Source organism: Petaurus breviceps, unplaced genomic scaffold (genome assembly GCF_028583685.1).
Source record: "Petaurus breviceps papuanus isolate PSGF00001 unplaced genomic scaffold, PetGlider_PUasm1.0 129, whole genome shotgun sequence".
NCBI classification, from domain to species: domain Eukaryota; kingdom Metazoa; phylum Chordata; class Mammalia; order Diprotodontia; family Petauridae; genus Petaurus; species Petaurus breviceps.
In genome coordinates this window covers 7,080,456-7,094,066 of record NW_027185665.1, presented here as the reverse complement: position 1 = coordinate 7,094,066, position 13,611 = coordinate 7,080,456, and the positions used below count along the sequence as shown (strand labels likewise).

Genomic DNA, 13,611 nt, shown 5'->3' with positions numbered 1-13,611 from the left:
ACCCCAGGACCTCTACCCTAGACTACAATCCAGATCCAAGCAGGTGAAAGCAAGAGCGATTACCTCTCAGACTGGTGCTTGGTCCCCCTACACTCTGCAGGCCAGGAGCTGAAGCTGTCACATGGCACTGGCTGGCTGTGCTGGTGTTTCAGCGGCTTCTCACCCTCGGGGCAAAAGCCACGCACTCCCACTTACTGGCTCCCAAAGTCCAGACTGCACTGACCTCTCACTTTGTCCTTCACATCTATGTGTTGATAAATCTGGAAATGGCCACAGCTGCTGCTGATCTGGAGTCCCTCCTGCTGGCAGCTGGTCAGGCCCGCCCTGGGGCTAAAGCCTTGGAGTGGGCCTGGGCTTGGCTCCAGCAGCACTGTGCTGGCCGATTCCTGCCAGCTTGCTGGGCTGCCCTCAGCTGGAAGTTAGCTTCTCTGTGTCATTTTGTGGGTTCTGCAGCTCCAAAGTTTGTTTACAGAACCCTTTTCACATGGATTGGGGAAGGTGAAAGCTGGAGCAGTGGGGAGGTACTGCTTCTACTCTGCCATCTTGACTCCCTGCACTGACCAATGGAAATGAGATCTAAATCAGATTTTTTATCTTTGCAAATGCTTTCTCTATTCATATTTTCTATGCTGTAAAATTTTTGAGTGCTATTTAATGGCTTGACACTACAGCATGGTGATTTGTGACTGGGTGACCAAAACTTTTTGGTGAAGGTAATTAAATAATAAGGTTACTGATGAGGTGAAATAGATGATAAATGAAATTTCTGATCCAATCTCCATCTGTTCAACCAATCATAAAACTCTTTGGTTAAAGTCTGTACAGTTATATAAGAAGTAGAGAGGGATTTAAAATAAGTCTTTGTCTTTTCCATCTCATTTGCCAAAGTGCATAACAGAGTTACTCACAAAGAAGAGAGTTATAATAATGATGTTGAGATTCTTTATTCCCTTGTAATTTTTTTTTTGGAGGGCCATTGGGGTTAAGTGACTTGCCCAAGGTCACATGGCTAGTTTTTGTGTTAAGTGTCTGACTCCAGATTTGAACTCAGGTTCTCCTGACTCCAGGGCTGGTGCTCTGCTCACTGTACCACCTATCCCCCCCCCCTTGTAATTTTTAAAAGCTACTTTGAAAATTATAATAGTAAGTAGTTTAAGTTTTTGCTTTTTCACCTCTATTAATTGTTTGTAATAATGCTACCCACATTTCAACTCTGCATACAAAACAAAATGTGTTTAAGTACATACTATGTGCCAGACACTGTTCTAGTGTTAAAATATGAAAACTTATTCTTCAGTATAGGTACCTATTTGTTTAAATGTATAACTTTTAGAATATTAACTATGCGTGTATTGATCTGTTAAATGAAAACCTTTTCTGATATCCTATTAAGAATATATGTGGGAGCTGCGGCCAGGTGGCTCAGCGAGTAAGAGCACCAGCTCCAGTGTCGGGATGACCTGGATCAAATCCGGGCTCAGATACTCAGCACCACACCCAGAAATAACTGGCCATGTAACCTTGAGCAAGTTACTTAACCCCGATTGCTTAAAAAAAAAATATATATATATATATATATATATATATATATATATATATATATATATATATGTGGGGCAGTGGCCAGGTAGCACAGCCAGTAAGAGCACTGGCTCCAGTGTCAGGATGACCTGGGGATCGAATCCGGGCACAGATACTTACCACCACACCCAGAAATAACTGGCCGTGTAACCTTGAGCAAGTTACTTAATACCAATTGCTTTAAAAAAAAATAGAATATATGTGGGGGCGGCTACATGGCGCAGTGAATAGAGCACTGGCCCTGGAGTCAGGAGGACCTGAGTTCAAATCCAGCCTCAGACACTTAATACAAAAATTAGCTGTCTGATAGAGGACACAGTGTCTAAAGCAATGGAGGACGCAGATCTAAACTGATGGAGGAAACTGAAGAAAAAGCAAGAGTGACTATTGTAGAAGAAAAGAAGGACACAGTTTAAACTGATGGAGGAAACAGAAACTAAAAGAAGTCAATTTGCAAGAACTAGAGAAAGAATTGCAAGATAAATTAGTCTCAGGAGTAGAGGGAGTGGTCGGTGTAACAGTGCAAGGGGAAGCCTCTAAACATACAATGTTAGAAGAATCCTGGCTACCCCCAGCTCTACAAGGAGAGCAAAAAGGTGTTTCTAAACACTGTCATATCCACTCCTTTCTGTGAAATTGGAGACCAAGAGGAAAAGGAGAGTGTCAGTAGTGTGCAGTATTCACTGTTATCATGGTAAATGCAGCTGTGAAATAGGGCATGGAGATGTGGAATATAAATACGGTGGTTTTTAAAGACAGAGTAGCCTGTGATGTAGCAAAACTATCTTTGCCATTTTCTAGGTTAGTACCCAGCCCAAAGGTGGAACAAGTTGTTCAGGATAATACGAGGAATACAAAGGACTTTGAATGACATCAGATTTTTGTTTTTTGTTTCTAAACTTTACTAGTTATTCTGTTGAGGATTTGTTTACAATGACTTTGTCCTTGTTTATACCTCCCAAGAAAGACAAACAGCACAACAAAGAATTCCTTTCTTCAAAAACAAACCAAAAACACTGTCCTAGACAGCATTCCAGTTGGGTTCTAAACCAGTATCTTAATAAAGCTACATAATATAATGGCACAAAATAAATATGTGCTAAGAAATCCATCCATATTTATGCATATAATTATACATATTTGTATTTGTTACTACATGTATAAATATGGATAGATGTATATAGATGGTTTCAAATATGAGACAATTTAAACCCTTTTTTCTTAATTTTTATAAATTGACCATATAGAATACACAATGAATAAGAAAACATATCTTTGTGTGAATAATTGCCATTTTAATTCTCTTACACCATAGCTATTCAAGAACCCCATTCTCCTCCTAGATATAATTTTTTATGATCTAATAGTCCATGATTTTTTCCTCTTCTCAACTACATAGCCAATTATTTGCCACATTCTATTGATTCTAACTCTTCTATCCCCTTCTTTTTAATCAAGGACTACCACTTCTTTTCTAGACTATTATAATTGCATCTTGTTAGTCTCCCTGCCTTCAGTCTTTCCCTCTCCAATCCACTCTCTATACTGCTCCTCTTCCCTCCTCCCCCTGCCCCCAAATAAACCTTTCCTAAAGTATAGGTGTAACCATATCACCTCTGTGTTCAAAAATATTAATGTTTCCCTACTTATTGCTTTTGCATTAGCATTTAAAACCTTTCACAATCTTTTGAATGACCTTAAAAGTTTTGGTAAAGGGCCACCTGTCAGAAAGATAGCTTTAAGTGCTTTAAGTGAGATTACCTTCCATCTGCACTGTATATCTCTTATATGTACCTGTTTATTTACATGTGTTCTCCCCTATTTGAATAGGAGTTCTTCAGGGGCTAGGACTGTGTTTTTTCTTTTTATCCCTTGTGCTTAGCACACATTTAACACTTAATAAATGCTTATTGATTGATAATCTGTTTCCAACCCACCTTTCCAACTTTATATACTGTCTTTCTTAGACTCTGTTCCAGACAAGATGGACAACTTTCCACCTCTTGCCTCTATGCATTCATTTATACAGTGTACTCTCCCTTCCTGGCTTGACCTTCCTATCTCTTCCTTCAAGGCTTTAGTTCAGTTTCCATTTCTTCTGGAATCCTTCTCTGGCTTCACAGTTCTTAGTACTCTCTCCTGATAGAATGACTGGTGATTGTCCTCATTACTCTTTGCCTTCTTGTTTCCTCCTCAGCAAGATATAGCTTTTAGAGGGATGGGATAGTTTTGGTTTTTGCTTTTAGATCCTTAGCATATGGCCATATGCATTGGTTTAATAAATGTTAAGGGAAGTCTTAATTAGCATGTCACCCTGTCCCAAGTGACCTTGAAATCTTGATAGCTATGTTAGAGAAAGGCATGCTGTGCTTTTCCTCCTATGAAAGGGTTCTTGAAATGGTCCTTGCCATATATTCTATCCAAAAACCAACTTGACTAATATGAAAAAGCCCACTACCAGTTGACTGAGCACTTGATGATTATTCCTTGGGTGATGGCCACCTTTGAAATACCAATAATATGTCATTGACCCTTAATAGATTTCAAAATACCTTCCCAAATTAAAAAACAAAAATCCCTTCTTGACCACTGGTCCAAAGCTCTGTCTGCTATGCGTCTGTGTATAGTGCTCTTTTTACAATACCTTGCTATCAGAGACAAAAGGCATGTAATGGAACTGTTCTTCTCTGATTTTGAAACCTGGGGATGGAGGGAATGAATTAGAATAGTGCCAGCTATAAAGTGCTTGGAGAACTGTAGGGAACACAATTGGCCATGGTCATTCCTGCTGGGAATCTTAAGGGATGGGAGAAGCAATGGAAACTGGTTTTCATATCTAGCAGGTAAAGCCTTGAGTTTTGTGACTAGATCTCAACTGAGTGGTTTGGGAACCCTGTCAAGGAACAACTTGGCAGCTAATTCAGTAATTGAAGTGCATAGTAAAGGAGACAATTACAATGCTATCTTAGTTTAGGAAAAGAGGAAGGTAACTACATTCTGCAGATTACTAAGTGGGAAAATCATTGTTTAGGAAGTTCAGAGCATCATGGTTTTAGAACAGGGAAACGACCTTGTAAGTCATTAAGTCTAAACACCTCATTTTACAGATGAGGAGATTGAGGAGAGAAAATGATATGACTTGCCCAGGACTATACAATTATAAGTGTGAGAATTCGACTTCAAGTGTTCCTGACTTTAGGTCCAGCAAAACTTTATTCAATGTTTTCTCTCCAAGTTCACCTGGAATTCATAGGTACTGAAATTTGAATTCAGATCTTCTACCTCCAAACTCAATACCTTTTCCACATTTTATGCCACCCTCTGTTAAGGGGAGCAACTATGCTTTTGGTAGAAGTATTTTTTTTTCCAATTTAAAAATATTTTTGGAATATTAAACATACATTAACATAGTGACTTTTCTGTTAGAGAGAACTAATTTCTACTTTGGTCATTTTATTAAAATGCTTAAGGTTTGTGATTTACTTATCTATTGATTGGAAGCATATTTTATTGTAACAGTACACTACTTGTTTATAGTATGAATCAATGTCTAATGCAATCTAGTATATTAAATACAATTTGAAAATTTGTCTCAGGAAAAAAAAAAAACTAAGAAGCGAAATTAACATTCCTTTGCATTTTGTTTTCTACCTTAGGCAAGGCATTGACATTCCTGCTCCTACAACCACCTAGTCCTAAACTCCCTCCACACAGCACAATCCGAAGAACTGCTATTGATCTAATTGGACGAGGTTTTACAGTATGGGAGCCTTATATGGATGTGTCTGCTGTCCTGATGGGCCTTCTTGAGCTCTGTGCTGATGCTGAGAAGCAGCTTGCCAAGTATGTGCCCAGTTTCAGTTATTTTTTATTCATTTGTTTATTGTTTTTAAAAAATTTTTTTGGGTTTTGATTTGTAATGTCATGTATGTGAGGAACTCCTTGTGGAAACTTCCTTCACCAATACAAGGAGATTGTCTTCAGCTTGTTGTGAGAATTGCCTGGAGCAATGAAATTCTGTGACTTATTTATTCATAGTCATCACGTTTTTTGGCTGAGCCTACACCTGAACCTAAATCTTCTTGACCACAAGGCCAGCCCTTTACCCTACTGTGCCATGCTGTCACTAATTCTAAAGAACATTTATAAAGTGGAATATGTTTGAGAGAAAATCCCCACAAACAGAATTCCCATTTTGGAAGAAGGGAGGCTATGAGGGCTCTGGAGTTGGTGTCTATGAGCCAGATTGGAAGTGATATAAATACCCACACTTAAGGGAGATCATTCTGGCAGCCAGTTAGGAGATTGTTGTACTAATCCAAGCACAAGATGGTATCTTGAACTAGGCTGGGGGTCCTGTGATGTCATAGATATTCTGGTGGGAAAATGGCTCAGCAGTTCATTTGATATGAGGGAAGGGGTTGATGAGAGAGGGAATTATGAAGGATCACTTTGAAGATGTGAACCTCAATGCCTGGTTAGATAGATAGATATTCCCAATAAAACTATGGAAATTTGGGCAAGAGATGGATTTTATGGCGAAAAACAGTGAGTTCCAGAATAGGTTGAAGTTGAGATGCCTGTGGACATTTGGGTGATGTCATGCAGCAGGAACTTCATAATGTAAGATTAAAGTTCAGAAGACAGATTAGAACTGGATATTTAGACTTGGAAACCATATAGATGATAACTCAACCTAAGGGAAAATAATGAGATCACCAAAATAAAGAATATAAAGAAAAGGTAGAATCCAGGACAGAGCCTTATAGGATAAATCACTGTTAGGAGACAGAAGACAGATGATAATCTAGCATTATTATTACACAGCAACACAATTGTGGAATTGTATGATTTTATAATTAGGTGGAACCCTAAATTTCATCTAGTCCCACATCCTTATTTTACATATATACCAATTGAGCCTCCTGAAGGTTAGGTATTTTACCTATTTAAGGGTTTTCTCTAGACAAGGATTGAGTTAGGTGCCTCCATAAAGGAAAAAACAAACAAACAGGTATTTATATCACAGAGTTAAATAGGGTTAAATACTAGAACTGAGATCTATAAGATCAGTAATTAAAACACTGCAATTAAAGTATTACTGTGCATCAGAATCTTGATTGAGTTACTGTCTTTGGCAAACATGGATGTGTGTTTGTGATTTTAAAATATTCTTGAGCCTCAGTTTCTTCATTTGTAAAATGAACATGTTGGTACTATATGATCTAAGGTCCTTTTCAGCCCAGGCTTCTCTGAATGTTTCTTTTGAGGGAAAGTATAAAATGAGTTCCTTCCTATAGCTGTTTTTAGTTCTCAGTGCTGTGTTTTCCTTGGAGGCATTCCTAGTGGTGTGGTGGGACTTGAGGTTGAAATTCGGACTCCTCTTCAGGGAAAAGGAGCATGAAATGTATGAGAAAAAAATTGCCTTAGTAGCCTAGGGGATAGAGTGGTGATGGCAGTAAGAGCTTTTTCGGATGAGGACTATGCAGTGGTAAAAATTAAATGCAGGTTTATTTGCTTTTTTGTTGTTATTTTTTTTCATTGTGTTTTATTCCCCCTACCTTTGCCTTCACTTCAGTGTACAGCCACAGGGTATAGAGCTATATTCATTAGGATTTAATAATGGAGAGCAAAGTGAGGATCTGTGGGATTAGCAAGAGAATCATAAAGGGACTGAGATCAGATCAGAACAAGCCTCTAGTTCAGCTGTACTTATCTGGGCATTAAATAAAAATAGAAAATCATCCTCAAGTGAAATTCAGATTCTCTTTAGGAAATTTAATCTCTTTGATACCTAAGCAGAGCAGTGTTGACCTATTAACCCTGATGAAAGCATTTATACCAGAAACCTTGATTTCTTTACAGTTTCTTTTCAATATTGAAGATGGGTATATTGCTCAAAGATTTGTTTATTGGCTGAATGTGGAGAACCTAAGTCTGTCTACCGTGTACTTTCCCTTACCTCTCTAAGCATCTCACCCTCCTTATTTCCCTAGCTTGTTCCTTTCTGCTACTTATTGAGCTTAAATATTGATATCTTTTGGGGGCAAATATAGTCATTTAGTTTTTGTTTTGTTTTTATTTTAAACATTTTACTGGCTAGTTATGATGTCATAACTGCTCAATTATATAATCTTGACAAAAATGTTTCTTCTTTTACATAATCCTGCAATGACAGATTAATATTCTGAATGTGATAAGTATATGTAGTGTTTAGCCTTATCTGCTTTAGCAAGTAGTCTAATTTCTAAGCTATTTTATTGACTTTTAAAAATCAGCTGCTGTTAAATATGCAATGTAAATGTATTCACTGTCATCACTGTTTCAAAATGTAGTTCACTGTTTTTTATGTGCAAAAAATAAATCTTATAAGGATCTGCACTTTAACATAAATCCCATTTCCTTCTAGAAGGCATTGTTGTACTTCTTCTGGGTAGTTGGAAGTATAATGTAGCCTTAATCCTGTGTTACAGAAGAATATGTAGAAATACGTTTGAATACCAAGTATAACATTTCAATCTTCTTTTTCTTTAGGTTTCATAGTATTGATTTTCAAATTATAGACTTATGAAAAACTGAGGGCTAACTAATATATGGGTAGAAAGTACAAATAACTCTTGATTTTCAATCTTGTTTTAGTTTCTAGTTTACATGTTTACCAGTCGTACTATTTACAAACAATGCTGTTTACAGGTACCAGAAATGACTGATTTACATTTTACTTTTTAGTTTTATTCTCTGATGATTATCCTAATTTTAAGAAGCTTCCAAATTACATCATTACTTCCTTGAGGGACGGGATCTTCTAATAGTTTATAATGTCTGCTGTGCCTAATACAGTATATGGTATGTAGTGTGTGCTCAGTAAATGTATTTTGAATAGATCAATTAAAAATTAGAAAAATGCCACCAAAAGCAAGTCTTATAACTTCGAAGAGCAAAAAATGAGTTGATAATCCACCAAAAAATTGAATCAATTATCCAAGTCCCCTTTTTCCAGTTTTAAAAGTAGGACTCCTATTCATCACCAAATATACAAATAAAAATGCCCAATAAAGAATCAGGGTTCCTCTGCTGGCCTACCTACATAGAATCTCTATGTTAGTGTTCTTTCTTTAGTATTCTAGATGTCCGCCCCACCCTACTTGAGGCTCCTGTTGTCCACTTTGCTAAGCATATTCTCCACTCTTTCCTCTGTAGATTCAAATCCTCCCTGCCCTTTAAGACCCAAAACAAACTTCACTTCATCTCTAAACTTGGACTTCACTGTTCTAATTCGCAATGATCTTTCCCTTCTCAGAGCTCCTACATTGTGTGATTTAGCACTTCATTATATACTGTTATATGTTGTTCAATTGATAATTGATTCAAGGATTGTCAATTGTAATTAACTTGTAAGCTTCTTGAGGGCCAGGGGCCCTGGGCTGCCTTTAACTCTTACACTCCTTAGAGTACTATTAGCACAACTAGTCTACATAGAGCACCTAGTAGATGGTCAACAAATAAGTATGTGTATGTGTGAGCAGATTTCTCATCTAGTGGGAATGGCACTCAAATTATAATTGGTCGACAATAATAAGCATTATTATGTGCTTAATGTATGCAGAGCAACCCCAATGTTAGGCACTGGGGTAGATACATGAAAGGTACAGGGAGCTGCAAAATAAAGTACCTTATGAAGCTTGAGGGGTAATACCATGGCCAGCTCTGGGCAGAGGAGGAGGAGTGGGAGGGGGCATTGTGGAAGGATTCCTTTAGTGAGCGCATGAATTAGACTTCAAAAGATTGGTAGAAGTTCAGTAGGCAAAGATAATATATTCATTACAGCCATCAGAAACAGTATGAGAAAAGGCAAGGAGATAGGAGAGCATAGTACATATTTGGAAGAACAGAGCAGTCTGTTTTGGCTGTAGTATTAAGTGCAATGTGACTTTAGACTGAAAAGTTGATTTATGGCAGACTGTGGTAGGCCTTTGAGTAGTAAGTAAAAGATTTTGAACTTTGCTCAGTAGACAATATGGAACCATTGAAGATTATTGAACCTAGAAGTATATTGACCAGATACATGCTGAAGATAGATTATTCTATTAGTATGTGAAGTAGATTAGAGGAGGAAGAGAGATGAGGAGGCCCATTACCTATGGCAATAAGGCCTGTACTGAGTAAGGTATTAGCATTGGAAATAGAGAGATAATAGACATAAGAAATGTTTTGGAGGTGAAATTCATAACTGAAATTTATTATAACAGTTGGTCACTGACTAAGATTTGAAGGAGAGAGAAAGGTCAAAGAAAATCCCAGGATTATAAACAAGATGGGGCCTTAGCTAGAAGTAGTGAAGTCAGAAGACAGAGCAGGTTTCGTGGGAATCATAAGCCTTGTTTTATATGGATATGTTGCATTTCAAGAGCTACTGGAACATCCAGGTAAAGATATATGGGCAGTTGAATATCTGGAACTCAGAAGAGTGGTCTAGCTTAAAGAGATAGATTTGGAAATCTCCTCAATAAAGGTAGTAGTTGAAGATGGGAGTGAATGAAATTAAGGGAAAATGGTTAGAGAGAAAGGACCAAGGCTAGACACTTGGGGAATGTTCATACTATGGGGCCAGCCTGAAAAAGAGGAACTAGCCAAGGAGACATGAAAGGAATTATTAGAGATAGGAGCATCACAGGCATAATATTTCTGAAGCTGAAGAATGAGAGTGTATCCTGTTGGGAAGGGTGGGCTGATAATGCCAAAAGGTGCAAAGTGCTTCATGGGTGAAAAGAACTGAAAAAAGGCCAGTGGATTTAGTAGTTGGAAGATGATTTAATGATATTTGAGAGAGCAATTTCAGCAGTCACGAGGGCCAAAAACTGATTACGAAGGGTTTGAAGGAGAGTGCGAGTCAGTCAGCAAACGTTTATTGGATGCTTACTATATGCCAGACACTATGCTGGGCTTTGGAGCTGTAAAGAAGTGCACACGAGGAGAGTATTCACATAGGGGAGACAACATATAAACTACTAGAAGCATACAAATAAGCACGGAATGGATGAATCATATCTGAAAGGGAAAGGTATTAGCAGCTAGGAAAGGCCTACAGAAAGGGGGGCGGGGAATGGTGGATTTGAACCAAGTCTTAAAGGAAGCCCTGGAAACTGAGAAGTTAGGAGGGAGGAGAGAAAGCATTCCAATTATGGGGGACAACCATTGCAAAGGCACAAAGATTGTCATTTTTAAGAAAGCTGTAAGTAGACCAGTAGAGTAAATGGAGGGAAACAAGAATATTGGGAAAGTGGGAAGGTTACAGATTTTGAAGGACTTTAAATGCCAAACACAGGGGCTTATATTTAATGCTGGTATTTATTGAGTAGGGGAGTTAATAAGTCACACCTACACTTCAGGAAAATTACCCTCACATCTAAGTGGAGGCTGGATTTCACTGGAGACAGACTTGCAGAAAGAATGTCCATTGGAAAGCTATTGTAATAGCCCTGGCCAGAGGTGATGAGGGCCTGAATTAAAGTGATGGCTGTGTGAATGTATATGTATGGATGCATATGTAAATATATATTCATACACATGTATACATTTATGTATGCATATACATTATATATGGTGTGAAGATACATCTGGCAACAAATTAGAATAGTGAGGAAATGGTATTATCTGGTATAGGTAACTTTTAAAAATATATTGTTATAGGTATCTTGTTTCTACATTGCCTAAATTGTCCCCAGTGTCCCCCCCCCCACCTCATTCCAGAGAACCATCCCATATAACCAAAATATGAGACAAGAAAAAAGTAATAAAAAATTGTTACTATACCAAAAATATGGGAATATATGCAGTGTCCCATACCTGTGGACCAATCATATGTGTGAGAGAGTAGAGAGAGGTGTCCTTTCATATCTCTTCTTGGGGACCAAACCTATTCTTTATAACATTGTGATATTTGTTTTTTATTGTTTTCTGGTGACTTTACTTGCTTTAATTTGCATCACTTCCTGTAAGTCTTTCCTTGCTTCTTGGAATTCACCATATTCTTTCTTTCACACAGCATAAAGATGAATTTTTTAAAAGTTTGGTAGTAAAGGATAAGTAGAAAAGTGGGAGAAAGACTTCATAGTGCTTTATGTGTGGGAAGAGCTTAATAAAGATCTGTTGACTTCAATGGGCTATAAAGGTTAAAGGAGAATTTCGGGATGTTAGAGAGATCTGACCCTTTTTGAAGGTGAGATGGGAAGGAAAGACTGAAAATACAGTATAGAATACAAGAAATATCACTGGACGACATGCCAGTCATTAGCCCTAAGTTCCAGTCATATCTCTCCCTTTTACTAGCTGTATGATCATTAGATAAGCCATTTCACCTCGGTAAGCTTCTTCCATTTTTTTTTTTTTTTGATAGAATTCTGTTTATTGATGCTTACTGACACAATCACCCATGTTTATCATGGGATAATATTTTTTGTAATTAATTTGTTTGTTTCCTTTTAGTTTACAGGATTCAATTCCACAATTCCTTGACTTTCACATTTTGTCCCCCTTCCCCCTGTGGGGGCATATAGTCAAGTATAGGATCTGTAAATACTTTCACATTATACATTAGTCAGGTTATAAACACGGATTGTATCAGATGGAATGAAAAATGGTAAAAAGGACATAAAACCAAACAAGAAAAGAAAAAAGATCAGGTATTTTGCTTCCATCTGGGTATAAACTCAGTTCTTTCTAGTTCTTTCTCTGGATGCACACATTTCTCTCCATCATGAATCTTTTGGGATTGACTTATTGCTGAGAAGAGTCCAGTCTATCAAAGATAGTCATCACACATACGTTGTGTCTGTAATTGGTTTTTTTTTTCTTTTATAAGCAATTGGGGTTAAGTAACTTACTCAAGGTTACACGGCCAGTTATTTCTGGGTGTGGTGCTGAGTATCCGAGCCCGGATTTGATCCAGGTCATCCTGACACTGGAGCCGGCGCCCTTACTCGCTGAGCCACCTGGCCGCCCCTAAGCAATTGGGGTTAAGTATCTTGCTCAAGGTTACACGGCCAGGTGTTTCTGGGTGGGTGCTAAGTGTCTGAGCCCGGGATTCGATCTCCAGGTCTTCTCAACACTGGAGCCGGTGCTCTTACTCGCTGTGCTACCTGGCCGCCCCTGTGTCTGTAATTCTATACAAATTTCTCCTGGTTCTACTCTTCTCACTCAGCATCAGTTCTTTTAAGCCTCTCCAGGTAAATACGAAGACCGTCTGCTCCTCGTTTCTTATAGCACAATAGTATTCCATAATAAGGATATACCACAACTTGTTCAGCTATTCCCCAATCGATGGACACCCCCTTAATTTCCAATTCTTTGCCACCACAAAAAGAGCTGCTATAAACATTTTTGTACATATGGGTCTTCCTCCCACTTCTAAGATCTCTTTGGGATATAACCCTAGGAGTGATATTGCTGGGTCAAAAAGGATATGAAAGTGTTTATAGCCCTTTGGGCATAATTCCAGATTGCTCTCCAGAAAGGCTGGATCAGTTCACAACTCCACTAGCAATGCATTAGTGTTCCAATTTGCCCACATCCTCTCCAGCATTTGTCATTTTCCTGTTTTGTCATCTTAGCCAATCTGACTGGTGAGATGTAGTACCTCAGAGTTGTTTTGATTTGCATTTCTCTAATCAATAGTGATTTAGAGCATTTCTTCATGTGCTTATTAGATATCTTTAATTTCTTTCTCTGAAAATTGCCTGTTCATATCCTTTGACCATTTATCAATTGGGGAATGAATGACTTGTATTCTTATACATTTGACTCAATTCTCTGTATATTTTAGAAATGAGTCCTTTGTCAGAGACATAGGTTGTAAAGATTCTTTCCCAATTTCCCACCTCCCTCTTAATCTTGGTTACATTGGCTTTGTTTGTACAGAAGCTTTTCAATTTCATGTAGTCAAAATTATCCATTTTACATTTTATAATGTTCTCTAATTCTTGTTTAGTCATAAAGTCTTTCTCTCTCCACAAATCTGACAGGTAAACTATT

At 37.9% G+C, this 13,611-nt stretch overlaps 1 protein-coding gene across 4 annotated transcripts in view; it reads left to right on the top strand.

Moving 5' to 3' along the window:
- LOC138173247 (WD repeat-containing protein 7) overlaps positions 1–13,611 on the top strand; it is a 494,247-nt gene that overhangs the window by 335,254 nt on the left and 145,382 nt on the right. For all 4 annotated transcript variants that reach the window (XM_069103220.1, XM_069103240.1, XM_069103213.1 and 1 more), the window contains one exon: positions 5,238–5,424. In XM_069103220.1, coding sequence (XP_068959321.1) covers positions 5,238–5,424 — 187 coding nt within the window. The remainder of the gene's footprint in view (positions 1–5,237; positions 5,425–13,611) is intronic.